Below are 27,896 nucleotides of genomic sequence, written 5' to 3'. Positions count from 1 at the left end.
AATTAGTGAGTTCTCAGTGCCTAGTGGTTCCTGTCAGAGGTGGGGGAGGACAGGAGATGACCACCTTCCACCATCCTGTGGCTCCTTGGGGGCTTTGGAGCTGGGAGCCTTCCCCTGCACCCACTGCTTTTTCAGTGCAAACCATCAGAAGGGTTACATGTATGCCAGCCTCAAGTGGGCTCATTCTAGTCTCTCTCTTTTTAAGCTTTCAGCTTTTAAAGGTTTTTTTTTTTCCCAGCAGTGTGGGCACTTGGAGTGTGGGTGTAGTGGGGAGCTGAATGCAGCTGGGTGAACATTCCTGCCTTGCACCTTGTGAAGTTGTACTTCAGTGTGTCAGCTTTGGTCAGCAGTGCTGGAGTGAGTTCTCAATCTCTGCTCTGGTGCCCCTGCTGTGGGAGCCCTGGGATGGCTGGGGAGCTGCCCTGAGCCCTGGCTGAGCTCCTCCAGTGCCCCAGAGCTTTCATTCTTCCCTGGGAAACAAGCAGCCCTCCTGTGCACAATTAGCTGTTGGGGTCGGGAGAGAGCAGTTGGTTGTTGGTACGTGTTGTAAACATTGTTGGTTACCAAAATTAGTGCCTTGCCTCCTGCTTTTTAAAAATAACGGGATGTTGTGCTCGTCTGGCAGCTTGGGGACATCTGGTGCTGTCAGAGCAATGTGACTGCTGAGATGCTGTGCAGGCAGTGCCCTGGCCAGAGAAGATTAAAAATGCCAGCAAATAAGCTTTAAAATTACCTCAACAGTAGGTGTTTAGGAAGATGGGTGGACAGAGATTTAGGAAATCTCTTTATCTTCCTGACTTTTTTAAAAATAAAAGAGTTACAAATGTAGGTTTAGTCTAATCTTGAATTTTGAGGTCAGCCCAAAGCAGGAAGAGCTAGAGTCTATTATGTCTGAAGTGATATGAATTGGTTTTATGGATCTCCTGTACGTTTTTTTACTGAAATTATTGTTCTCTTTATTTTTTTGTTGTAATGTGTTGCATCATAGTGTTAATCCAGTGATTTGTTGTAGTTCCTTATTTTTAGTTCTATTTTTTTAGACTACTGGTCTCAGCAGCAGAGCTATTTTAGTAGTTTCACTCAACTTTTCCCAAAAGTATGTTTGCTGTTCCGTTGGGATGTTGATATAAAACTGTAACGGGAAGGAGCAGCTCAGTGACAGCTTTGAACAGATCTCTTCATGCAAATCTGCTTTTCCCTCTTATGCAAATGTTAAGGAGAAGTGTACTAGATATGTAAGCTGTTAAGTATGAACCAGCTGGATTTTCTGGCTTTGTGAGGCTTACATTCACTCCTTTACCTTTGTATTCCCCAAAGGTGAGCTGGGTGAAGGGGGAGGGTGTGTGGGTTGGGTTAAACCTGCCTCGTGCTTTGGAAGAGCCTTCGGACAGTGGCTGGTGGTGGAGCTGAGGAGGTGGGCAGCATCCAGAGCTGCTGAAGTCAGGGGCTCCCTTCTGCTCCCCCAGGCCTTGGGCTGTGTCTGAGAGCTGGCCCTGGAAGGGAGGTGGTGCAGATTGGGCAGGGGGCACCCAGCTTCATGGGCAAAGTGCCCCCACTACCTGTTGGTGCTTCTTCACTGCTTGAGGACCACCAGTGAGTGGCCCAGGCACTGCTGATTTTGTCATTGCTCTGATGAACCAGTGTGGCTTTGGGTAGGTTTGTGTGTGGGTTTATTTGCTTTTGGTTTTGTTTTCTAACCAAAATGTGCAGGTAATATCTCTATATTGTAATAACATTTTCTCAAACTCGTGCCATTTGAATCAAAGCTGATGTTTCTGGAGATGCTGTAACTTCCACTTACACTAAGTGGATGTTTTGTGTTTAACAGGCTGCATTTTAATTTATTTTTAAGATATATTAACAATAAAAATTTGTATTAATGTAGCTGTTTTCTTCTGGCAGAAATGACTGCTGTCACTGCAGCCAACGTGAACTTCAAATGGGACCCCAAAAGTCTGGAGATAAGGACACTGGCAGTTGAAAGGCTGCTCGAGCCTCTTGTTACACAGGTAGGAGAAAGATGGGGCAAAAAAACCAGTCATAAACATGATTACCTGTTTTGGTGTTTTAATTCAGTCACAAAGCTTAAATTCTAGATGTAAAACACTACAAACTAAAAAGAAAAAAGTCGACCAGCAGTTTCTCTGCTCAGTTTCATTGTACAGTCACTGGCCATGAGTCCAGGGAGACTGTGCTGCTTCAGCACCTGATAAGACACAGTAGTTACTAACATGCATTTCTGCACTTCTGATTGAAATAATGTTCCATGCCTATACTTTGTGCTGGATTTGTGAATAAAAGCTTCTTTCTGTGTGGTATATATGCTGCAGTGGAAAGCACTGAAGAGCAGTGTAAGTCTTGTAAATGGGAGCTGTGTGTATTGGGTGTTTTGGAAATTCTTGGAAGAGATTTTCTAGGAGGTCTGGAAGAGAAGGTACATGGGAGACAGTTCACTTGTTGTCTTCAGCATTGTTTTCCTGGAATGTGAAATGTCTAAAATGACAGAATGTGCTGAACACAATTCCTGCCAAGTACAAATGGGAATGATCAAGTTTTGTTTCCAGTGTTATCCCCTTTAGTCACCAAACTGCTGTCTGTACCTGTGACTTGTTCCCTCTGGGTCCTTGGGTGGGCAGTTACCCAACTGATGAGGCTTTTTAGCTGAAGTTACTGATGGAGTCTTTGCTTAAGAGAAATTGTCCTAGTTTGGCAAACTTAACTGAGCAAACTTGTTCACCGGACCTTTTTCACCCAGTGCAGTGTCCAACTTAGTCCTCAAGGAATAAGCACAACAGACTGTCCTGGCAATCCCCAGTTTTCTGAACGATGTGACTGGCAAAATACAGAGGGAGCTGGAGCAAGTTGCCTGGTTGCAACTTGTTCTTTATTTGTAGAACACGATGAACTGAGAGTACCCAGTACAAATGCTCCCCATTAACCAACACAGTATTCCCAGCTGATGGCTTTCCCTCTCTGCATCAGCCAGCTGGGAAGATGGATTCTGCTCTGAGGACCTTTGTGTCAGCAGTCCTTGGGCTTTCCAGAGTAGTAATTTTTTTAGTGTTGTAATTTAATGTCCCTCTGAAGCAGCTTTGTGTGCGTTTTCTGAGGCTTTCCAAAAAGGAGAGGAAAGAATAAGGCAAGTGGAGAAGTGTGTGTGGATTTTGTGACATACAGGGGGATGGATCCTGATCCTAAGCTCAGGGTGTACCTGGCGGTCTCCTGGCCTCTGGTGATGACTCTGCTCCCAGCAGGGTTTCAGTCTAAGATGGAGAGCTTGGAAATATTTGTTGATTGCAGGATGATTGTGAGAGTTCAGTTGGTTTTTTGTTTAAGGGAAATAATGAGCTCTACCAAGTCCTTTGCTCTGCATTCAGCCTCTTGGCTATAGCACTGTTTTGGACTGAAAAGATACTGTGTCTCTACATTTCTACTGGCACAGACTTCAACCTTGTCTGGGGTCTCTTATGACTGGAGAGTTATCCCAAACTAATTATCCCCACCTTGGTTTCTTTTATGTGGTGCCAAAGAGCTCTGGCCTGTTACTGAGACTGAAGTTTATAAAAAATACAACTAGATCTCCATTCTTAAAATCAACTTTTGAAGCGTGCTGCTGGTAAGAGAAATCTTTGAGCTGTTTAGCTGCATTTATTTTGCTCATCTAACGAATCAAGAAGCGTGGTAGTGTTTAAATGTGAAAAATAGTCATTAGGTTAACTTTTGGATCTGGCAATAGTGCAGGTATTAGCAATGCACTGTCTGGAAAAAAAAATACCTGTGGCCTTACTATCAAATGGCTAAACATTAAATTTGATGTTGGGTTTTTTCCCTTCCATCTATTCCTTTAGGTAACAACACTGGTTAACACCAGCAACAAAGGCCCCTCCAATAAGAAGCGAGGCCGTTCTAAAAAGGCTCATGTCTTGGCTGCTTCAGTTGAACAAGCAACAGAGAATTTCCTGGAGAAAGGAGACAAAATTGCAAAGGAGAGCCAGTTCTTGAAGGAGGAGCTGGTGGCAGCTGTGGAAGATGTTCGCAAGCAAGGTAAGAGTGTGGATCTGGTGGCCTCTCAAACTGTGGCTCTTCAGAGCAAGTGGAACCATTCCCATTTCCCTTTGCTGCTCTTTCTAATGACTGTGCCTCTCAACTTGTGCGTTCTCAGCTTGCCTGGCTGGCATCCCTGAGCAGCAATGTAACTAGGTAGGTCTGGAAATTGGATGGCCCAAGCAGAGATTGAGAAGCAGGAGGGCTAATTCTTTGAAGAGCATTTAAAAACTCAGTTTAGGCTCAAAAGTGAATGTGCTCCCTGCAGCTCTGAGTTTTATGGGGCTACATCTGAAATATGTCAATAGCTTCTTCAATATCTGATGTATATAGACCAGCACTGTAGGAGGAAGAGCCAAGTGTTGACTCAACAGAGAGGTTTCTTGAATATGTAAAATGTAAACAACACCAAACAGAATGTGAAGACCTTGATTAAATATTCCAGGCTGCCTTCCTCACATCCAAAGTTGATTTCTTTGGAGCAGACCTGCAAGAAAAGCCTATGGAGCTGACTTACTCTAAAATATGCACTAGTAAATATTGTTGCTCATAAATCATTTATCATTCTTCCAGTCATGAGTCTTTTCTATGCTTCAGTGAAACCCAGTCAACTGGTATTAATGGTGACGGCTGCTGCTGCAAAAAGGGGAAAACTCATTAGCATTAATTACTTGTTTGTAGCTGAAGTTGCAGAGTGGTGAAATATTAGTTGGAAATGGTTCTAAGTTCTGGATGAGCCTGGCTGATAGACCAAAGAAAGATCAAGGTAAGAGGGCTGCAGTATAAGGGGCTAATTGAGTTGGCTTAATTTAACAACAACAAACAGCAAGAGAGCTCCCTTTGACTCCAAGATTTAATTGTTGGTGCTCGATTGCTGCTCAGCTGAGAGTTAGTGCTCATCTGTGGGTGCCTTCAGATGGCTCAGGGGTGCTGGTGAGAGAGGGAACTCTACTCAGCCCTTGGGATTGAGAACTTCCCTGAGCTGGATTTTTAGCTGAATATTGCAGTGAGAGGCTGGTGGGAAGGAGAGTCGGATAAAAAACCTTCCAGATGACCCTTTCCTATGTTTCTTGGCTCTTTCTTGGTTCTGAGACTACACATAGGCTTGATGCCAAAACCTCCCTGCTCTGTTGGCTTTGACAGAGGAGGTGAAGCTCATAACTGAGAGGTGCTGGAATGAAATAACTTCCCACCTTAATGTTGCTTCAGTTCTTCCTCCTTTTTTGCTGTTTGCAGCTTGTGTGGATTCTGGTGTAGAAGGGGTGGCTGTGCCTGTTTCCTCGGGCTGGTGGGTGGTCAAACTGCAGTGAATCTCCTGGACACAGGTGGTGCCCACCATGCTCTGTGGGGACACCATGGCAACACAAACCGGGGTCAAAGCTGTGCCCCATCATGGGGCCACTGTTTGGCCAGGTTTAGCAGAGCAGCTCTTGGTGAGGAAATTAAAAGTCAAGCCAGCCTTTAAGGAAAGGAGAAGCAAGTGGTGAAAAATGAGCTAGAACAGAGGGAAGGGTTATTGCTGCCAGTGCCCAGGAAGATTGCAGTTCTCAGCAGTGCTAGTAACAGCATGGAGATACAACCTCCCAGTGCATGTGGTTGTGTACACTCTGTGCACCTCAGAAGCCTCCCCATATTGTGTCAGACCAGTTGAATTTGTGAATGGAGAAACAAGGAAAGTGGGATGCAAAGCCTGTATGTGTGCTCAGCAAATCTTTTGCAACAGGGGCGTGAGTGGAGAGAAGAATGTGGGTGTTGTGGTCAGCAGCAGGGTGGTGATGAGCTGGCAGTGGGATTATGGATGTAGAGCATAATTAATCTTCAGTGGAGGACAGGAAAATAGCATTAATAATGCTTCTATTTAGAGTAGGGAGTGGTTTAGTTACCATAATAAAAAAAGATGAATGAATGTAGACAGGGATTATGAAGATGATTAGGACAACAGATAACTTGTCTCATCAGAGAAAATTAAAAAATTTTTTTTAGCCTAGTGAGAAGAAGATTGAGAGAGTACATGATTTTAGTGAGCATGCTTGTTCATAAAATCCCATTTGTTGGGGGTAAAAACAAAGAACTGAAAAGAGCTATTTTGAATGAATAATAGCATGGCTGCCTACTAAATCAATGTAAGTGGATCTTCAAAGTCTTCTTGTTTTTTACAATGGAAGAATAAATTACAACAAGCAAGTTAATAAAATATCCTACAGTAAGATTCCTGGCCCTTTAAAGCTTTGTACTTTGGATTCCTTATAGAGTAATGAGACTTTTTAAGGTTTTGAGCAGAAGAGTGGAGGTAAGGAATCAAAGTGTTCTCAGAATAGATCCCCCTGTGGTTATTGAAAAGACTTGGTATTTGGAAAGCATTTGATGTGAACATCCTGAATTTTGGCATTGCTGTAGTGTTTTGTTTATAGGCATGTCTGCCATCAGAGGTTTGCTGGGTAACAGAAGGTGCAGCACTGGTCCTGCCCAGCTCCTCTGGTGCTGTTGGGAGGTGTTTGGAACTTCAACCAGTCCCTTACCCAGGTGCTTGGCACTGAGGCAGCTTCCAGACTGGGCTCAAGAGGGAGATTTCTTTTGGGTCAGACTGGCAAGGCTGTTCCTATTTCCCTGGAATGCTGATGGCTACAGCTTTCTGTGTGACCGTGGTGATCCAGGGAATTCACTGTGCTCTCCTGTTGTTTGTCTTCTATGGCAACTTTACATAACAGACCAAAAATTAACACTTAACATTGAAAAGTCTAAGCCTGTGTATAGGGTTTGAGGTAAGAGAAGGAATGAATGCTTTGATGGCTCAGGTTGCAAATGCAGGGAAATGAACCAACTGATTCAGCTCTGTGTCCTTCTGCTTTGTTCTTCTAAGTGAAGGGTTCTTCAAAACTGAACAGTGAGATGAATTGTGAAAGGGGAAAACAGTTTCTTCAACTGTACATCACAGAGGATGTCTGGCTTAAGGATTTCCAAGGAGCAAGAGGAGGCCAGTTGTGGAACATCTCAAAGTTAAATACTGAATTCTTCTTGGAAAATTCAACTTGAAAATTCTGTTGGGACCAGTTAGCTAAATTTCTTAGAAAGGTACAATGAGTTCAGTTGATTTCCTGCAACAAAGCTTTGGGAGTGTGCCACTTTGAAAAGCCATAACCTGAGGGAGCTCTGAGGTGGCTGTTGGCAAACTGTAGGAGTTTTGTAGGCAGTATATTGATTTAACTGAAGACAAGATTAAGGCATTATCAGAAGCTTTTGTTGCCATAAGTATCAACTCCTGTGTTGATATGGCAAAAGGTGGTGTGGGGCCTCATCCTTTAGAGCAGAAAGCCAGGACAGCCCACTGTGACCCTGTTGGTGGGTGTTGAAGGTGGCATTATTGGTGAGATTGGACTTCAGTATCCAGAGCAGAGACTTGAAACTCTGATTTCCTGCTTGCCTTCATTTGGTGGGGAATGGCAACCTCTGGGGAAGTGTGGTTGGGGTGCTGTGAGCAGGAGGGAATGGTATGGTGGCACTTGTGTGTCCCTGGCACTGCTGGCAAAGCAGCCTGAAGTGCTGAAGGAGGTGATGTGTGGGCATGAATGCCCAGCTTGGCAGAGGAGCAGCAGTGCCAGTGTGTCCTGGCTGTCCCTGCCTGGCCTGTTGTCTTGGTTTGGATAAGACAGGTGCCTGCTAAAGAAGGCAGGAGCTTCCCCTGAAATGGAGAATGCAAACCCTCCCCACCCCTCCAAATTGCTATGAATTTTAAATTAAGGGGCTCTCAGGCAAAAAAAATACGGGAGCAGGAAATAACAGTTCTTTAATAGGGAAGGGGGGAAAAACCATAAAATGATAAAATAAAAACAATGCAGTACACTAAAATGACAGAGTCAGAACTCAACCTGACACCCTGTTGGTCAGGGTGCTGGCAGCAGTCCAGTTGGAAAAGTGGCTGCAGTCCTCCTGAGGTGTCAGGTGTGGTTCTGTTGGAGCAGGGGGTCCTGTAGAAAAAGGGTGATTCTTCCTCCGCAGATCCGTGGAAGAAGAAGCAGCTGCTGTTCCTCTGGTGAATCCAGTGGAGAAGCTGTGCTGGTGTGTCAGAATCTCCTGATTATATCTGGATAGCAATGCTCGGCTCCTCCCTCTGGGCGGAGCATCTCACAATGGGATGTTACAGTTCTTATCAGCCATGCAGTGACATTCAATAGCCTCTTATCACGGGATGCCCCCTGCTGAGGGAGGAGTGATTGTGATCTCGCAGGGAGAGAGATAAGGGGAAATTGCCCACTTAACACCTAGACAACTGCCATACAGATGGTAATAGAATACATCCTGCCTTGCAATCCAGAACATAATCCACCCCTTATTCTATTTCCATCTGCATCACAATGAATCCTTACACACAGTTCTCACTTAAGACTAGGTTTCCCTGTGGTACACAACGGCTTTCTCCATCTTTCTGCATTACCCACCAAGTGTAACCAGGTCCTTGAGCAAAAACAATTCCACGGATGGGTTTGTCTTTGCCTGAGGTGGGAGTAATCCAAACAGTCTTTCCTAAAATACCTTTCATGTGTACAACAGGGACTTTATCTCCATCTACAGTGTGCAGGGGTTCAGACTGGGCAGGACCAGCTCGATTGATAGACCCTCTGGTGTTGACCATCCAGGTGGCCTTTGCTAAGTTCATCTCCCAATTTCTAAAAGTCCCCCCACCAAGTGCCTTCAGGGTAGTCTTGAGTAGTCCATTGCACCGTTCAACTTTCCCGGCAGCTGGTGCATGGTAGGGGATATGGTATATCCATTCAATACCATGTTCCCTGGCCCAGGTGTTGATAAGGCCGTTCTTGAAATGGGTCCCATTGTCCGACTCAATTCTCTCAGGAGTTCCATGTCTCCACAGCACTTGCTTTTCCAGGCCCAGGATGGTGTTCCGGGCAGTGGCGTGAGGCACAGGGTGGGTCTCCAACCATCCCGTGGTGGCTTCCACCATGGTCAGCACGTAGCGCTTGCCTTGGCGTGTCTGGGGCAGTGTGATGTAGTCGATCTGCCAGGCCTCCCCATACTTGTACTTGGACCACCGCCCACCATACCACAGGGGCTTCACTCTCTTGGCGTGTTTGATGGCAGCACACGTTTCACAGTCATGGATAACCTGAGAAATACTGTCTTTGGTTAAATCTACTCCTCGGTCTCGTGCCCACCTATAGGTGGCATCTCTACCTTGATGACCTGAGGCATCGTGGGCCCATCGAGCTAGGAACAACTCCCCCTTATGTTGCCAATCTAAGTCTATCTTCGACACCTCTATTTTTGCTGCCTGATCTACCTGTTCGTTGTTTCGATGTTCCTCATTAGCCCGGCTCTTGGGGATGTGGGCATCTACGTGGCGGACTTTCACAGGTAGGTTCTCCAACCGAGCGGCAATTTCTTTCCATTCCTCAGCAGCCCAGATTGGTTTTCCCTTACGCTGCCAGTTGGCCTTTTTCCACCTTTCCAGCCAGCCCCACAGAGCATTGGCTACCATCCACGAATCAGTATAAAGATAGAGCCTTGGCCATTTCTCTCTCTCAGCAATGTCCAGGGCTAGCTGAACAGCTTTGAGTTCAGCAAGTTGACTTGATCCACCTTCTCCTTCGATAGCCTGAGCAACCTGTCGTGTGGGACTCCATACGGCTGCTTTCCACTTCCGGTTCAACCCTACGATGCGACAGGAACCGTCAGTGAAAAGAGCGTAGCGTGTTTCCTCTGCTGGGAGTTGGTTGTATGGTGGAGCTTCTTCGGCACGTGTTACTTGCTCTTGTTCCTCTTCATCAGAAAGACCAAAATCTTCACCTTCCGGCCAGTTTGTAATTATCTCTAAAATCCCAGGGCGATTCAGGTTTCCAATACGGGTGCGCTGTGTGATGAGGGCAATCCATTTACTCCATGTAGCATCAGTGGCATGGTGGGTGGTGGGAGCCTTTCCTTTGAACATCCACCCCAGCACCGGTAGTCGGGGTGCCAGGAGGAGTTGTGCTTCCGTGCCAATCACCTCTGAGGCAGCTTGAACTCCTTCGTAGGCAGCCAAGATTTCCTTTTCTGTGGGAGTGTAATTGGCTTCGGACCCTCTGAAGCTTCGACTCCAGAATCCCAGTGGTCGGCCTCGAGTCTCCCCAGGCACCTTCTGCCAAAGGCTCCAGGACAAACCATGGTTCCCGGCTGCAGAGTAGAGTACGTTCTTTACCTCTGGTCCCATCCTGACTGGGCCAAGGGCAACAGCATGAGCAATTTCTTGCTTAATCTGGGCAAAAGCTTGTTGCTGCTCAGGGCCCCAGTGGAACTCGTTCTTCTTGCGGGTGACCAGGTAAAGAGGGCTCACGATCTGACTGTACTCGGGAATGTGCATCCTCCAAAAGCCTATGGCACCCAGGAAAGCTTGTGTTTCCTTCTTGCTAGTTGGTGGAGACATCGCGGTGATCTTGTTGATGACCTCAATGGGAATCTGACGCCGTCCATCTTGCCACTTTACTCCCAGGAACTGGATCTCTCGAGCAGGTCCCTTGACTTTGTTCTTCTTGATGGCGCAACCGGCTTCTAGCAGAATCTGGATGATTTTCTTTCCTTTCTCAAATACTTCCACTGCCGTGTTCCCCCACACAATGATGTCATCGATGTATTGCAGATGTTCTGGGGCCTCACCCTTTTCCAGTGCAGTCTGGATCAGTCCATGGCAGATGGTGGGGCTGTGCTTCCACCCCTGGGGCAGTCGGTTCCAGGTGTACTGCACGCCCCTCCAGGTGAAAGCAAACTGAGGCCTGCACTCTGCTGCCAGAGGAATGGAGAAAAACGCGTTAGCAATGTCAATGGTGGCATACCACTTTGCTGCCTTGGACTCCAGCTCGTACTGGAGTTCCAGCATGTCTGGCACAGCAGCGCTCAGTGGTGGAGTCACTTCATTCAAGCCACGATAGTCCACAGTCAATCTCCATTCTTTGTCAGACTTGCGCACAGGCCAGATGGGACTGTTAAAGGGTGAGTGAGTCTTGCTGACCACCCCTTGGCTCTCCAGCTCACGGATCATTTTGTGGATGGGGATCACGGCGTCTCGATTCGTCCGATACTGCCGGCGGTGCACCGTCGAGGTGGCGATTGGCACTCGTTGCTCTTCCACATTCAAGAGTCCTACTGCGGATGGGTTTTCTGACAGTCCAGGCAAGGTGTTCAACTGCTTAATGTTCTCTGCCTCTACAGCAGCTATGCCAAAAGCCCATCTGAGTCCTTTTGGGTCTTTGTAATAGCCATTCCGGAGGAAGTCTATGCCTAGAATACATGGGGCCTCTGGGCCAGTCACAATAGGATGTTTCTTCCAGTCTTTCCCAGTCAGGCTCATCTCAGCTTCCAAAAGGGTCAATTGCTGTGATCCCCCCGTCACCCCGGCAATGGAAACAGGTTCGGCCCCCACATGTCCCGATGGTATCAGGGTACACTGTGCACCAGTATCCACTAAAGCATCGTACCTTTGTGGTTCTGATGTGCCAGGCCATCGGATCCACACCGTCCAGAAAATCCGATTTTCCCGTGCCTCTCCCTGGCTAGAGGCAGGGCCCCCCTAACCCTGGTTATTATTTCTTCCCTGGGCATACATGGTAGAGGTACCCTCAAGGGGATCTGACGGATCATACTCAGCAGCTCGGTCATGGGAGGTTGAGGCTACCTTCACTTTACTGGAGTTCTCTCGGTTAGTGTTTCCCTCCTTGAGTTGACGCACCCTTGCTGCCAGGACTGAAGTGGGTTTTCCATCCCACTTTCCCATGTCTTCCCCATGGTCCCTCAGAAAGAACCACAAGTCAGCCCGTGGGGTGTACCCTCTCTCTCTAGGTGGAAAATGTTGGGCTCTAACTCTGGGGCCTGTGACTCGCACTGGTGCAATATGGGAATTGTTCCTTCTCACCGCCTCCCTCATCTCCCTCATCTCCTCTCTGAGTTCTTGGACCACGGCAGAGACATGAGCTTGCATGGGGCCATTGATCATACTTTCATAATTTCTAAGTTTGTTTGCCACAGAACCCACTGTCTCTCGGTTGGTATCAGCATTGATCGTTGCAATGAAAGTGGTGTATTGAGATGGCCCCAGATTTGCCAGACTCCACAGCATCTGCCCTGTGCACCTGACCTGGTCGGGGTCATTATCATGCTGTCCATCTCTCCCAAAGAGTACCTCCAATACTGCCACTTCCCTCAGCTGTTGGATCCCTTCCTCAAGAGTCTTCCAGCGCATTCTGTGGTGCTGCTCCTGCATTCTTTCCCTGTGGACAAATCTCTCTCTGACACTTGTTAAAAGCCGCTCCCAGAGGGAAAGGGACCCTGGCTCCCTTACAAAAATCTGATTGATACCGGAGTCCTGAGTTAAGGGTCCCAGATTCCTTGCCTCACCACCATCCAGTTGCACACCTGTACCCATAAGGTCCCAGACCCGAAGTAGCCAGGTTGTATAAGCCTCACGTCCCCGTCGTACAATGTCTTTGTGTAGATTACGGAGACTTTCGTAAGTCAGGGACTCGGTGATGATTGCAACCTCTGGCTCCCCTGTGGGTTGTGAGGGCCCTCCCCTATCTGGGTGCTCTGCTTTTGTTTTAGATCTCCTTGTTTCTACAGGGGCAACTGCTGCTGGCTGTGACTGCCTCTGCAGTTCAGCTGGAACCTGGACAGTTGTAACATCTGTGGGTTCTGCTGCTGCACTATTAGATTCTCTCTCTTCAAAGCAGGGGGAGGGCTCTGCACCAGCTGGGGAAGTGTACTCCTTCAGGATCTGGCCTATCTCACGCATCTCCTTCACCAGACCCCCCACCCAATCTGGGTAGTTCACATCTGGCACGGGCTGTGGGGTAGGAGTAGGCTCTGGGGCAACAGCATCCCTGGACTCTGGTGGCGTGTTAGGTTCTGATGCAGGTGTCAGGGTAGTTATCCAGGTTAGTCTCTCTCTCTCTCTAAATGCTAAATAGAACAGGCCTATCAGCAACACCAGCCACTGTATGATATCATTAATGTTTAGATTGGATCTGAACCCTTCAAAAACTGGTGGGGTGGACCCAAAGAGGTGATTAAAGGGTTGGGAGAAAATTTCCCCTGGTGTAATTTCCTTACAGCAGGTGCCATTATTAAAGTAACCCCAAAAACACATAGTTAAGGTGTGATAGCTGTGAATCCATGTGCCTGCCTTCCAGAGGAAGTTAAAAATCCATGAATTCCTCACCTTATTCACCCATAAAACAAACCGGATAATAGCCACAGTAGCCTTGGTTATAGGACCCATGTTAAGATAAGGGCCTACAAATGGGAGAAATACAGCCATGATCACGTGCCACCCAAACCAGGGTAAACTGGACCACATGGTGTCACTTGATGAGGTTTGTATAGCCACACAAAAATTAGATTACTCAAGAACTGTTATTCCCTTTTTGTTTATTTGCCCTCGAGCCTCACGTTGGGCGCCAAAAATCTGTCTTGGTTTGGATAAGACAGGTGCCTGCTAAAGAAGGCAGGAGCTTCCCCTGAAATGGAGAATGCAAACCCTCCCCACCCCTCCAAATTGCTATGAATTTTAAATTAAGGGGCTCTCAGGCAAAAAAAATACGGGAGCAGGAAATAACAGTTCTTTAATAGGGAAGGGGGGAAAAACCATAAAATGATAAAATAAAAACAATGCAGTACACTAAAATGACAGAGTCAGAACTCAACCTGACACCCTGTTGGTCAGGGTGCTGGCAGCAGTCCAGTTGGAAAAGTGGCTGCAGTCCTCCTGAGGTGTCAGGTGTGGTTCTGTTGGAGCAGGGGGTCCTGTAGAAAAAGGGTGATTCTTCCTCCGCAGATCCGTGGAAGAAGAAGCAGCTGCTGTTCCTCTGGTGAATCCAGTGGAGAAGCTGTGCTGGTGTGTCAGAATCTCCTGATTATATCTGGATAGCAATGCTCGGCTCCTCCCTCTGGGCGGAGCATCTCACAATGGGATGTTACAGTTCTTATCAGCCATGCAGTGACATTCAATAGCCTCTTATCACGGGATGCCCCCTGCTGAGGGAGGAGTGATTGTGATCTCGCAGGGAGAGAGATAAGGGGAAATTGCCCACTTAACACCTAGACAACTGCCATACAGATGGTAATAGAATACATCCTGCCTTGCAATCCAGAACACCTGTCCTGCCTGCTGCTGTGCCCTCCTGTCTGTGATGTGGAGCAAGTTCTGTCCAGGGTTGTCCTTTTCCACGCTGGGAGCAGGGTTAATGGTGCTGCCTGAAAGTGTTGTCACACCCTGTGGGTATGGGGGAAAGAGACTAGAAAATGAGAATTTTCTTTTGATGGATTGGAATCTGACCATTTTTAAAACGGGCTTTGTTCCATTAGATTTAAGTGAATTCTTAGTGCTTTATTGACATGATCACAGGATGGCTACTGTTGCCTCTTCTTTTCTCAACTCTGTTTTATTTTCTTTCCCTCCTAATATCTAATGAAGATCTAAGGTTATATTGGAAAAACAGACTACTCATGTAAGAATTTGTACCAGCTTTATAGTCCGAGTCTCACAGTTGGACTCTTCTCCACTGTGTTACTTTAACTCTTAAAATCCATCTTCCAGAGTGGTTGTGTTACCTGTGTTCAGTGTTGAAAAAGGGATGATTGTGCTGGATCCCCTTGGAACTGCTGATGTGCACACACTATGCAGTACCTGCATATTGAGGGCAGGCCAGAGTACTCTTGCCCTTTGAATCCAGCTAAAAGAACTATCCCAGGGTGCTTTCCCTTTATAAAAGAAGCCTGAAAGTCAGCTTCCCTTAATTGGCAGAAATGTATATATATGCAACAACTTTAAATATAATCTGCTTTTAATTTTGGGAAGCTGGTTATCTTTTGACACCCTGACAAGCTGTTTGAAACTCACTGAATCTTTTAAAATCTCTTGTTAAAATAAAAGGGAATAGCATTTTATTTTAGGACTGGCTTGAAAGGTTGCAATTTAAGAGCTGGGTAGAGGATAATTTTGGCTTTTAACTTTGTTAGCAATTTCTGAGATTCATGTGAAGCAAGCGGCCTCTTCAATAAGTTGTTTTAAATAGAAAATAAATGAAAACAATATTTTGGGAGTTGAAAATGTGGGAATTTTATATATAAGTAAATAAGGAAGGAAATATTTGTACTCAGTTTTGGTTCTGGCATATCACAGAATGGCTTGGATTGGAAGGGACCTTAAATCCATCCAGTCCCACCCCCTGCCATGGACAGGGACACCTTCCACTGTCCCAGGGTGCCCCAAGCCCCAGTGTCCAGCCTGGCCTTGGACACTTCCAGGAATCCAGGGGCAGCCACAGTTTTCCTGGGCACCCTGTGCCAGGGCCTGCCCACCCTCTCAGGGAGGAATTCCCTCCCAACATCTCATCTAACCCTACTCTGTTTGAAGCCATTCCCATTTATTGTGTTGCTTCATGCTCTTGTAAATATATATCCTTAAATCCTGAGGTTGTCAATGGATTTCATACTTGTGGTGATGACTTTTATTATTAGTCTGTTCCAGAAAGAACAAAGAAAGGATCATGTCAGTTGGGGTTTTGTAATCTCCTGGCTGTTTGAAGCTCACAGCATTGGTGGTACATCATCCCTCACCCATCTGGAAATCTGGAGTTCTTAACCCGTGTTAAAGTAACGAGTTGTGTTCTCCAGAGCTGGGTAGGGGATAGCTTTGGGTTGATACTCAGAGCCCGCCTGTACTTGGACAGAAGCTTTTTTGCTGTGTCCCAGTACAGAAGTAGCATATTTTTATCTTAAAATGTTATGTGGCACTCTTGGTTGTATTATTTAAGATGATGGAAGGGTGTTACATAGGGGGGAGCATTTGAACAAAATTGAGTATCTTGGTGTGGTTGCTTGGGCAGGCTGGCAGCTGTGCTTGGGCTGAATTTAGCTATGAAGGTGTAGAGTGCCTGGGTGGGGAAACCTTCCTGGGCAAGATATTATGCATGGGGATGGTTAACCCCAGGCTCTCCAGCTGTTGGCATTTCTGAGCAGTTAAAAATAAGCTGTTAAACAAGTGGAGCCTCCTGGGACCGCATCAGGCAGAGATTTTGGTGCAGCCCTTGCCCTCTTTGGTGTGGGGGGCTCCATGGGACTCACTGTCAGCTGTCACTTGTCAAGCGCTGGTGGAGGTTTTTTAGTCTCATCTGAGACAAGCTATTTTTATTTCGGCATTTGGCCACATGGACACTTTTTCATACAGGTTTTTGGGAAGCCTCTGAAAGCACCTAGCTGTAGCAATCTGCTTTCTGGTCATCTCTTGCTGCCTGCTAATCCCTGACCCTGAGGCTCCTACCATTTTCTAAACTAAGTCCTAGCTGTTCTCCCAGTGTTTGAGCTGCAGAGAGATCCAAGGATAACAATGTGGATTCCAAAACTTACTGTTGTGTAGGAACTGTGGTACTGGAAGCTGGCCCAAAAAGTGAGGGAGAAATCCAAAATTTACTCCTCTGATTATATGCAGGCATTACTTTCATGCTTTGTGAATGCCTTTTGGAGGAATTGCTCTTGCTGTGCAAAGTGGCCTTTGCTTTTCATAGTTAACCAATGGCATTGTTAGCATCTGAAACCCAAATTCTTTGCTCCTGCACCAGATGCAGCCCCACAGGCTATGAAATGTTGAAGCGTTTTACGAAACGCTGCCTGGCTTTGAATTCCAACCAGGGCATATCCAGCCAGGTCATCGCTCCGAGTTGTTTACGGTCCCAGGAGCTGTGGCAGCTCGCTGTGTGTTTACAGGGCTTTCTGCTGCTTTCTGCTTAACTCCTACACGCACACAAATCAAAGCTTTTGCTCAGACTTTGAAAGCATCGAAGCTTGGGAAATAACTGCAGCCCTGCAAAGGCGTGCTGAATTCACCTCTCTAGAGAATTCTGGCATGCTGAAACACCTGTACAAATGGAAATAAGGACCAAAGTGTGATTTCCCAGCCCTTCCTCCCCACACAAGCCCCTCTGCCCCAATGCCATGTGGTAGCTGTACTCAGAGGTAGCCACATGCCGCATTAACTGTCAGCTGTATTTCAGAGGTTTTGTTTTAGAGACTCAGGTTGGCTTAGGAACCTTTCCAGTGGCTGGTGCGATGCTGAAGCCAGCCCCTGCTGTCCCCCCACGCAGGTGACCTGATGAAGAGCGCCTCAGGGGAGTTTGCAGATGACCCCTGCTCGTCGGTGAAGCGCGGGAACATGGTGCGGGCGGCGCGCGCCCTGCTCTCCGCCGTCACCCGCCTGCTCATCCTGGCTGACATGGCCGACGTCTACAAGCTGCTCGTTCAGCTCAAAGTTGTAAGTGTGGGGCTCTGCTGTGCCTGGCACGCCAGGGCTGCTCTGCCAGGTGCCCACTCTGTGGGTGACCCTGTGGGGAGTGCACTGGCAGCATCTTCCTTCTGCAGGGGGGGGGGGGGGGTCTGGGGGTTTTCCCTCTCAGCAGAATGTGTGCAGTGGGTGTGTGTCACTCACTTTTATACTCACTGTCAGTAGCTTTTGACATTGAGCTGCACTCTGTTCTGAACTTTTAGTACAAAAACTAACTGAGCCCTGGTCTGCAGCTGCAGGTGAGAGCCAGCCCTTTCATCTTACAGAAACTGGCTTTCTTATAACCAGTACTCCTTTGCAGCTGCTAGGGGTGAGAAGCTTCAGCAGGCTAAATAAAAATGAAAGTGGGTTGTTTCAGGAAGCCTTTCCTTCCCATGGGCAACAGGGTGGGCAAGTGGTTTGTGCAGAATTTGAAGTGCAATGACATTGGATACTGGGTCTTCCTTTGCAAACGAGCTTTGAGGACTCTCCTTGTGCCCTTTGGCCACTGCTGTGGCCCTACCAGGGCCCTTGACTCCTTCATGCTCTTTCTGATGTGTGTTCTTGACTGTCTCTGGTGGCTGCTGACTATGAAATAGTAGCTAAGCACTGTATCCTATTAGCCTTTAAAGTGTCTCTCTCGAAAAAATAACAGGGGGCAGTGGAAGATTGCTTTCTCTGACCGCCATGAAATGCATCCTGAGCTACCCCCTGACCTGTGATATGTATTGCTTGGAAAAATACATGAATATGTATTCTTTTAGGTGGAAGATGGTATCTTGAAACTAAGAAATGCTGGCACAGAGCAGGATTTGGGTATCCAGTACAAAGCCCTCAAACCAGAAGTGGACAAGCTTAACATCATGGCAGCCAAAAGACAACAGGTATAGTGTGGCCATTTTCTTCTGTATATTAATTCTTATCTTTCTTTTCCAAAATAGCTTGCTGCTCTTGGAAGGTGCCTGTTCTGTTAATACTTTTTACTTTATTTTTTTACATTATTGCTGAGTACTTTATGTTGTGCTCTACCATGCTAAGGAACTGTGAGCTTGCCTGGTAACAAGGAAAGTGTGCTTGGCTGTAGGGTGCTGCTTCTGATGGGGTTTGTTCATAGTAGCATTTGTAAATGTCAGTGTTTTGGTGCTTTAATGGCATGCTGCTGCCCCAGAGCTGCACTTGAGGACAGGAGCTGAGATGTGTCCCAGTCCTGGGGCACTCTCCACTAGACCCTGTTGCTGTTGTGGTTCATGCAGATGGGCTGAACATGTCCAAGTGCACAGGGAGCAAAAGCCATGGCTGGGCACAGCTAGAACTCCTGAGGAAGTGAGTGGTGCTGCTCACTGGTCTTGCACTGTACTGTCCATTGGAGGAGGGGTTGAAATTCCTGTTTGTTGTGGGTATATTCTGTGTTTGGATAGCTTGTGCTTAGCCTTAAATTGTGTGTGAAATTTGTTTTGTTCAACAGCACTGGTGTGACTCATTCTTGAGTAGTTAAGTTTTCAGAAGAAAGCAGAGGTGTGGGCAGTTTAAGTTATCAGAAATAGCATAATTCTTTTAGAGCATTTTTTGCCTCTTTGTTCTGTAGATATGTACAAACCAAAACTGCTTATGCACCTCTGACACTGCTTGGGTTTTTTTGCACAGATTTGTCTTAGAAAATAAGCTGGATACAGTCAAAAAGGGATTGCCAGTTGGTTATGTATCTCAAATCTGATTGCAGTAAATGGGAGTAGGCTTGTGATGGCAATGCAATAAATGCTCTAAAACTGCTTTGTGATGGATTGTTCCACACTATGGGAAGTGGCTGTACAAAATCTGTAAATCTCTGTGCCTGCTTGGAGTACCCTCCCTGCTCAGTGTGTACCTTACAGAGGTCACCTATTGCCCATTCATTTTAGAGAGTCTGACAGAATTTTTTTCCCTTTTCTCAGTAAGGCAGTCCTTGTCTTCATTTTCACTGCCTCTTTGTTAGATTTAAGAGATAATTTTGAAATGGTGCTGCTGCTAATAACTATGGTTGTTCTTCCTTTTATAAACTTACTGCTTGTGCTGGACTCAGAGGCTTTATCTGATCATGGTGCTCTGTTCCAAAACAGAGGTGATGGTACTTTAGAGAATTACAGCACAGAGTGTTTGGGAAAAGACTTATGGACTTGCTCACTAATCTTGAATTAGTGGTAATTACAGTCATTGGATTAATTTTGTCTCATTGGAGGTGAACAAGAAGTTAAATGAGATGATATATTTGTTCTTCTGAAATTAAGTACCTGAGTCTCCTGAGGAGAGTAAATGCCATCCTCTAGGTGTGATTAAAGAAAACATTCTGGTTGTCAGCCTGAGAGTTTAAATTAAAGATGATCTTGCTTTTCATCTGCAAGTGCAAGACAGGACAGCTTCTAAAATGCTGGTCCAATGCTGCAGAGGAGCAAAAATCCAACGTCAGCTTTGAATTGTGTTGTGAATTGCCCTGCGGTGTTGTTGTTTTTTGGCTTTCTGAAGCTGTTGTGTTTTGCAATTAGTTGAGCCTTTAAGGATAGGAATACTCAGCAGACGGATTTGAGCAGATTTGAGGCAAAGAACCTGCCTGTCCTTCGAAGATGCGGGGAGACAGTGCATGGATGTTGAATGTGGGCAATGCTCTCAAATGCTTTTTTTCCCCCTTTAATTTTTCTAACAGGAGTTGAAAGATGTGGGTCACCGCGATCAGATGGCGGCAGCCAGAGGAATCCTGCAGAAGAACGTGCCCATCCTGTACACGGCGTCCCAGGCCTGCCTGCAGCACCCCGACGTGGCTGCCTACAAGGCCAACAGGGACCTGATCTACAAGCAGCTGCAGCAGGCGGTCAGCGGCATCTCCAACGCCGCGCAGGCCGCCGCCTCGGACGACGCCGCGCAGCAGCAGGGCGGGGGCGGAGAGCTGGCCTACGCCCTCAACAACTTCGATGTGAGTGGGAGCCTTGCTGGGACAAACCTCTCCTGTTCCTTCACCTGCTCTGTTAGCCACACATTGCTTTTATTGATGTTGCCTGGAAGATCATTTTCTACTCAAGTGCAGCAAGTTGTAGGCAAAGTAGGCTTTTTTTAAAAAAGCCGTTTTCCAAACTAGGGTTGATGGAATATAGAAAGTTACATCTGTGGTTCTTGGTGATGGAAGGCTGTCAAGTTAAACTAGCTCTGAAATAGCAGCCTACTGATACATTAGATGGTTTGTTTGAAATTGATTATTTCATAATATATTTATGTAATGTATTCTTGGAGGTGACAGAAGTGATTTATTAAAAGTGAATCGTGTATTTGGGATTGCTGAAACTACCTCTCAAGAGGAACATGAAGTGGGAAGTTTTAATGTGATCTTTGGTTGGAAATGAAGTCATTTCATACTGATAGGTTGTACTGATCTGTCATGTTCTTTATCTTGCATTCAGCACGTTGCTGAGGACAGCCATGCATTTTTACTGAGATCACTTTCCTTTTGAAGCCAGCATTTGGTGTCTACCTGATTCAGCCTCTGCATTTTAAACACTGTGGCACTAACTTTCTCTAGAACTCTATTTAATATTGCAAAGCCATCACTCAAAAGGCATTTAATAGTTGTGGTTTTGGCAGATTTTGCTCACTTTCTCCCTTTTGGTCTTACCACTCTCATTCCTCCCTTTCTGCCACGTGTATTTTGCCAGGATAAAGTTCCGATTGAGTTCTCCCTGTGTCTGATGGGAATCCTTTCCCTGTGATCTCTTGGGTAACAAGAGGGTGTCATGGCTTGATCTTTGTGGCTGATTTCAGTTTTGAGTTTGCCTTTCTGAAATTCCATCAGATACTCAGTAAGCCTTCAGAGCATGCCTCAGGTTAGCCCCGACAGGCTTCAGGTTCTCACAGGTGCCTGTGGGAGGGGAAGGCAGCCCTGCAGCGGCAGCAGCACCCTGTCAGGGGCTGGCAGTGAAGAAGCAAGTCAGTGCAAGTTGGTGGATTGGCTTGTACAGCTCAAGCCAGCTAATGGGATTTCTGATAAATCACCCTGTTTTACCATACAAACTCCCCAATAGTAGTCTCCCCTGCAGACTACTTCTTGAGTGTTGCAGTTCACATGAAGCTTTTTGAGCTTTTAATTCCACTTTGTTAGGCTCTCTAATAGCAGCAGTGCCTGATCAGCAGGCCAGCTTCACGATAGCTTTGTCTCATCCCTGCCAAAGGAGGCTGACAAAACAAATGTGTTGAGGTTCTTGGCAGATGTTATCCTTGCGCTTCATTTCCTGCTGCTGCTTGAGTGTTATTACACTCCTGTAATAGAGGCTTTGAGCACACATGCCCTCAGATACTCCAGTGATGCTAAAATATGAAATGGCTACCAGACGATAACAAGCCGATTGTTATCTCTTTTTTGGTGCTGCAGTTCTGGAGTGGTAGCACACTACCACTGTATTAGCCAGTGGCTAAAAGTTTCAGGAAGAAGGAGGAGGGAGTGTGTTGGAGAGCACATGCCATGTTCTCATCCTGCTGTGATGGCTGCCTGGTTACTCCCTAGGGATGTGACATGTGCTGGCTGGCAGAAGGCGGTGGTTGTGACGTGGCTGCTCAGGTTAGTTTGAATACAAACTGGCTGAAAAAATTCCCGTTTCAAAAAGCTTTGGGGCTTCTTTTAAAATTAAAAAATTCTGCCCCTGAAATAACCGAGCCTAACCCTAAACAAATGACCAGACCATGAAATGGCCAAATTATTTTTCTTCATTAAATTACAGACCTGTTTAAACAAATCACCTGAAAGGACTCAAAGGTGATAAGTGCTGTGCAGTTTCTTCCTGGGGAGCTTCCATGGGTGGTGGTGTTGGCCCCTCAAGAGCAGATGCATCAATGCTGCTGTTTCAGCCCTGAGTCTCTTGGTATGAGCTGTGCTTGCTAACACTCTGGCAAGAGAAATCTGTGGTAATTTTCTGCCTTGAGTAAATTGATTTCTCTGTGGTTTGAAACGTTTATGTTGATATTTCACTGGGAGAAATTTCGAGAACACAGTTGTATTTACCTGCATAACATTGAAGAGAAGGAAGACTGTGCAAAGTAGGGCAACAGAACACAATATATAGAGCTAATTTGGGATGTTTGTTTTCTTGTTCATGATGGGATAATTATATCTGACAAGTTAACTAGTGAAGGCCTGTCCAAATTGACATGTCATTAGGGAAGAGTTCTGTACTTTGAACCTTATTTTTGCTGGCACATTTGGTTTTTGCCTTTCATGTAACAAGGCTTCCTATGGCCAAGTTTTGTTTAGCTGTCAAAGCACCACAAGAAATGAGTAGCAATATAATCTGCTGGGAAACCTCTTAGTAATTTTACAGAACTATGTATGAAAATCCTCCTCAGTGCCAAAATAGTGTCATTTGCCTCTTAATGCCTGATCAGGGGGTTGCTCTAAGTGTTGGTTGTGTGCATGACTTAACAGTAATACACTGCTTTGATGCCTTAGAATGGCTAGCTAGAACAGAGGCTAGACAAGATTAAGAGAATAAAAGTGAGTATTTACTGGAGGCCTTCTACAGATACACCTTGGGCAGTCAAAAGCCTCAGAGAAGGGCTACACCCAAGATGGATGATGGTCATGAATTTTTCAGGAAATGATAACCTTAGTCCATTTACATATCAAGGGTTAATCCTCCAATTACAGCTTCCAGGTAGTGAAGGCATTTACTCCAAGTTTGCCCCCCCACCCCCAATTCACTGTTATTTACATCTCTCATGGCCTGAGACAGCGAGATGTCCTTGAGTTTCAGACCCAGAGAGGAACAGTCTGACCAAAATGTGAAGACAGTCGCTAACACTGTATAAGGAGTTTGACTTACACGCTAAAGCGCTACAGGATTTGAAAAACATAAAAGCTGAATCCTAAGGCATCACCTGGGCTGGTGACTGATTTGCAGAAACTTTTTCTCTTTCTAGAAACAAATCATCGTGGACCCCTCGACGTTCAGCGAGGAGCGGTTCCGGCCGTCCCTGGAGGAGAGGCTGGAGAGCATCATCAGCGGGGCAGCCCTGATGGCCGACTCGTCCTGCACGCGCGACGACCGCCGCGAGCGCATCGTGGCCGAGTGCAACGCCGTGCGCCAGGCCCTGCAGGACCTGCTCTCCGAGTACATGGGCAACGTGAGTACCCCGCTCTGCTGCTCCCTTCGGGGGTGGAGCTCCATGGGGTCAGCTAAAACATGGAATTGAAGCCGTGTCCCTCAAAGCTGGTTTGTTCTCCTGTACTTGGCACTGGTGAGGCTGCACCTCGAGTGCTGTGTCCAGTTCCGGCCTCTCAGTTTGGGAAGGACAATGAGACGCTCAAGCATGTCCAGAGGAGGCAACGAGGCTGGACAGGGGCTGGGAACACAAACCCTGTGAGGAACCGCTGAGGGAGCTGGGGGTGTTCAGCCTGGAGAAAAGGAGACTCAGGGGTGGCCTTATCACTCTTCACAACTTCCTGAAAGGTGCCTGTGCTCAGCTGGGGCTGGGCTCTTTCTCCAGGCAGCACTGACAGAACCAGAGGACGCAGTCTTAAGCTGTGTCAAGGGAAATTCAGGTTGGATATTAGGAAAGTTTTTCACAGAAAGAGTGATAAAGTTCTGGAATGGCTGCCCGGGGAGGTGGTGGAGTCCCCATCCCTGGGGGTGTTTAACAAAGGCTGGATGTGGCACTGGGTGCCAGGGTTTACTTGAGGTGTTGGGGCTGGGTTGGACTCCATGATCTTGAAGGTCTCTTCCAACCTGGTGATTCTGTGAATTCTTTTCTGTCCCAAACAGAATTTGAGCAGTAACAAATGGTCCTGAAAGGTTTGTCATGAGGTGGGATGAAACCTCTTAAATCACCAATTATACTTACCTTAAAATTCTTCCAAACAAGTGTTTATGATGATAAAGTGTTAATCCCTTGGCACTGCTTCTCTTTCTCTTTTATGACTGTTGACACTGTTTTGTAGAGAAGTTCAAACCTCGGTTTACATAAGGTAACTGCGCTTATGCAAAAAGTTCTACCTCACTTCTGTGGTCTCTTGGAAACTTTAACTGCCTCATCTTTGTAGCTGAAAGCATGAATTGTCAGAATCAAGTTGATTATTGTTGCTACTCGGTTTGAGTAGAAGTGATGTGTGAAGTTAAATATGTAGTAAAAAATCTGAGAGCAGTTTGGTGTAAATATTGGGCTTGGAGCAGTTCTTTTCCAGTGTTCAGTCACTGAGTGTGCACACAGTGTCTGAAGCCTGAGTGTTTCCACAGTTGAAGTAAGTGTCATGTCATGCAGATGAGCTTCTGCATTTGAGGGCATCGTGGTGTAATATTGGACTTCCTTCCCCTCCACTGCCCCTTTGCTCTTGTTCCAGTGGGTTTTAAGCTGAAGAACTTGATGTGTTGGGAGGTGAGATCAGGATATCATAAGATTATAGATGAAACTATATATAATTGTTTAACTTCAATACTGTTAAAGCTGATTTCAGAAATAATGTTGCTGTAATGCCAACAACTTAAGCAAACTGCAGTGCTGAGTGGCAAGTAAAATTGTCTGAAGAAATCTTAATGGGGGGACTTGAGGTCTTATTTGTGCTTTTGAACTTGTTTGAGGTGCAACTGAGTTCAGAGATACTTATTTAGGAACCTTGCTGCATTAGATACTTTACTTTCAAACCTTTTAGCCAAAGTGATTTCAACATAGAGCAAAACTGGCCCAGGAGCTGCCATGTGTGGGTTGGGGTGGTGGAATTTGGAGAACAGATACAGTGTGTGGTAGAGAGAAAGGAAAACAAGGATTTCTGTTTACCAAAGAGAAGGGCAAAGTAATTGAACAAAACTGAAAGGCAAGTCTGATGTAGCCTGCAGGCTGAGCTAGGTATTCATGTAGTCTGTCTTAATTGCTTGTGAAAGTAGCTTGTGCTCAGCATTGACATTTTGTAGAACTTCAGACTGCAGCTGGGAAGCAAAGCACGAAGTTGTGCCACTCAAAACTCCTTTGAGCAGGGTGTTTTATGAGGCTGTGAAGCATCAGCAATAATCCCTCAAATGTGCTGCTGGATTGGATGGAGCCCTGTCAGCACGATTCTGAATGGAGCAGCCACCAAAGGGTAATTAACATGTGCAAGAGGTAAATGCTCGGTCTTGCATGGAGGAGTTGGTGGCATTTGTCTCATTGAAAGTTGGTCAAATAGCCATGTGAGAGTGCAGAGCTTTGACTTCCTCTCCCAGCAGTGCCTGTCCTCCTCCTCAGCCATGTGCTTTTGTCTCTGATAGGCAAGTTAAAGTAATCACGCTGAGATGGGAAGAATGTATTCCCTCTGTTATCTCCTTTGGCACATTGTGAAATTAGTGGAGCATACTGCATTTTTTAAAGTCACTGTTATGTTATGATTGTAGACAGTGTAGTTGGGGAAATGAGATTAGAAATTCAGTGAAATGGAGTGGAAAAAGCAATTGATAAATTATGGTGAAAATGTGGGATGGTGTGTAAAAATCCATACTGTAAACCCCTCTGTGATTAAGCTGAAGAATGACTAATAGTTGGGAATCTAAACAGTGAAAATGGTTTGATACATCTGCAGGAAGAGTAGGGATGTGCTGACTTAGAGTAGTGGCAGAGGAAATGTCGTTTCATGTATATGCATGATATACCCACGGCTCCTGGGATGCTTTCCTCCAGCCTCCCTTTGAAGGAGGAAGTGAATTGGGCATTAAATCTGTTAATTGCACAGCACTTGCAGTGCATCGTAAATCCTGTCCAAGTGCTAGAGTAAGAGGTATTTATTGGCCAAGTGTAAAAATTCAGAGAAGATTGGATGAGGAATAGACTGGAAAGGCTGAAGCACAGGACTGTCTTGAGACAGATTTCCTTTTTAACTTTAAATGCCTTCTCTTCAGTGACTTGCTCTAGCTTTTGGGCTCTCTTTCTGATCTCTGGCAATAACAAGACTTTTCTAGACTGTTTATAACTCAAAGTTAAGTGTTTTGGACCCAGAGTTTAACTGTTTCTCTGTGCCTGTCCTTGAAGGTCTGGAAGCCTGGAAGCATTGGCAGCTGTGTTATGGAGTGTGGCAGAAGTTTTTTAGCTGAATAATGGGTTTTGGCAATAAACTGAATTGTAGGATCTCTTGACCCCCAGTGCATCTGCTGGCAAGGTGATGAATCCTGTGATTATGCCCTTAAAAGAAGGGCAAGATTTGCTTTTTCAGTAGTTTGTTACAGGAGTTTGAATCGACTTTTTCCGAGATTGATGTGTGTAGGATTTCCTTTTTCATCTAGTTCAACTTCTCTTGCCATTTTCAAGAGCAGCCTGGTCTGACTAAATCTTACACATTAAGGCCAGCATTGTGTCAGGTGGTGGTCAGTAGTGGGTCCTGCAAGCAGAAGGACAGGAGCAAGGGAGCTGTTTAATTAATCTTACCCCAAGTATCCCTCGTGTTGGCAGTCTGCAGCTCAGGCGCTTCTGACCTTCTGGACTGCTCTTGGAAATGGCAAGAGAAGTTGTGGCTAGTGGCAGGAGTCTGTTTCTGAGGATGGTAAGTGAGATGGGCTTTCACTACCTGTGTCCACCGAACGTCATCAGCCACTTAATGACCCAGCCTCTTGTTTTGTAAGCTACATTCTTTAAAATCCCAACTCTTCATCCCTTAATTGTAGCATCTGATTCTCTGGCTTTTCTTCCTCCTCTCCCACTTCGCCTGGGGAGAGCTGTTTTCCATTATGGCTTTTGCTCACTTCTCACAATTCCAACAGAAAATAGTTTCCCTTTTTAAACTTGCATTGCAGATCCCTCCTGGATTGAAATAGCTGGATGCTTATTTGCATTTAGGTCTTAGTACTTGGAGTAAGCTTGATTCTTGCTGCTGGTGCTGAATGGCAGAGCTAGGAGGGGAAGGCCTAAATTAATTTTTGATTCTGAGTAGCTTTGTGAAAGCAGAGTAGTCCAAGATCTTGGTTCTGGGATCAACTGCCTGGAATGCAGTAAATTCACCACATCAATTGCAGCTAAGTTTGTGATATAACTCACAGATGGCAAGACCCAGATCTTTGTGCGATCTGGGGCAGTCAGGCATTCTTGGTGTGTATTTTATTAATTAAACAAAGACATTTCAAAGCATATTTGAGTTTAGTTGAGCATTGATTCCAGACTAAGGCAGGGCAAGAGGGCAGAGCAGAGCATCGAACTGAATGATGTCAAGATTAATAGTGCAATCAATGAAGAAGTTAGTAAGAAATATCAGAAAATACAATGGAAACAGCCTTTTGGGTCTAACTCCATGGTCTTGTGTGGGTGTATGTTGACCTGTTGCAGTTTGCTCCAAGTGAAAAGGATGAAGCTGTGTATTTTTTGACACTGCTACCAGTTTATTCTGGCATTGTCTTTGCACTGGCAGCTGGTGAGATTCCTCTCCCACTGTAGGTGCAGCCAACATCTCTGCTTTTCTGCTCTGTGCTACTCAGCTCTGCCTCAAAGTTAACATAACTCTAATAAAAACTACATGGATATCTGAACTACTGAAATGCATTAAAAATGCCCAGTGGGCTGACAGCTGAAAAATTTTTCTAGTTTATAAAGAAAA

The 27,896-nt window shown here is 45.9% G+C and overlaps 1 protein-coding gene across 1 annotated transcript in view; it reads left to right on the top strand.

The window, feature by feature from the left end:
- Positions 1–27,896, top strand: part of CTNNA1 (catenin alpha 1) — a 121,517-nt gene that overhangs the window by 14,610 nt on the left and 79,011 nt on the right. Inside the window, exons 2-7 of the mRNA XM_059860336.1 lie at positions 1,903–2,009; positions 3,849–4,044; positions 17,166–17,332; positions 18,106–18,225; positions 20,019–20,285; positions 23,273–23,476. Coding sequence (XP_059716319.1) covers positions 1,905–2,009; positions 3,849–4,044; positions 17,166–17,332; positions 18,106–18,225; positions 20,019–20,285; positions 23,273–23,476 — 1,059 coding nt within the window. The 5' untranslated portion in view covers positions 1,903–1,904. The remainder of the gene's footprint in view (positions 1–1,902; positions 2,010–3,848; positions 4,045–17,165; positions 17,333–18,105; positions 18,226–20,018; positions 20,286–23,272; positions 23,477–27,896) is intronic.

This window comes from Haemorhous mexicanus, chromosome 15, assembly GCF_027477595.1.
Source record: "Haemorhous mexicanus isolate bHaeMex1 chromosome 15, bHaeMex1.pri, whole genome shotgun sequence".
NCBI classification, from domain to species: Eukaryota; Metazoa; Chordata; class Aves; order Passeriformes; family Fringillidae; genus Haemorhous; species Haemorhous mexicanus.
Note: the sequence above shows the minus strand (reverse complement) of the source record. Positions and strands in the feature narration are given on the sequence as shown.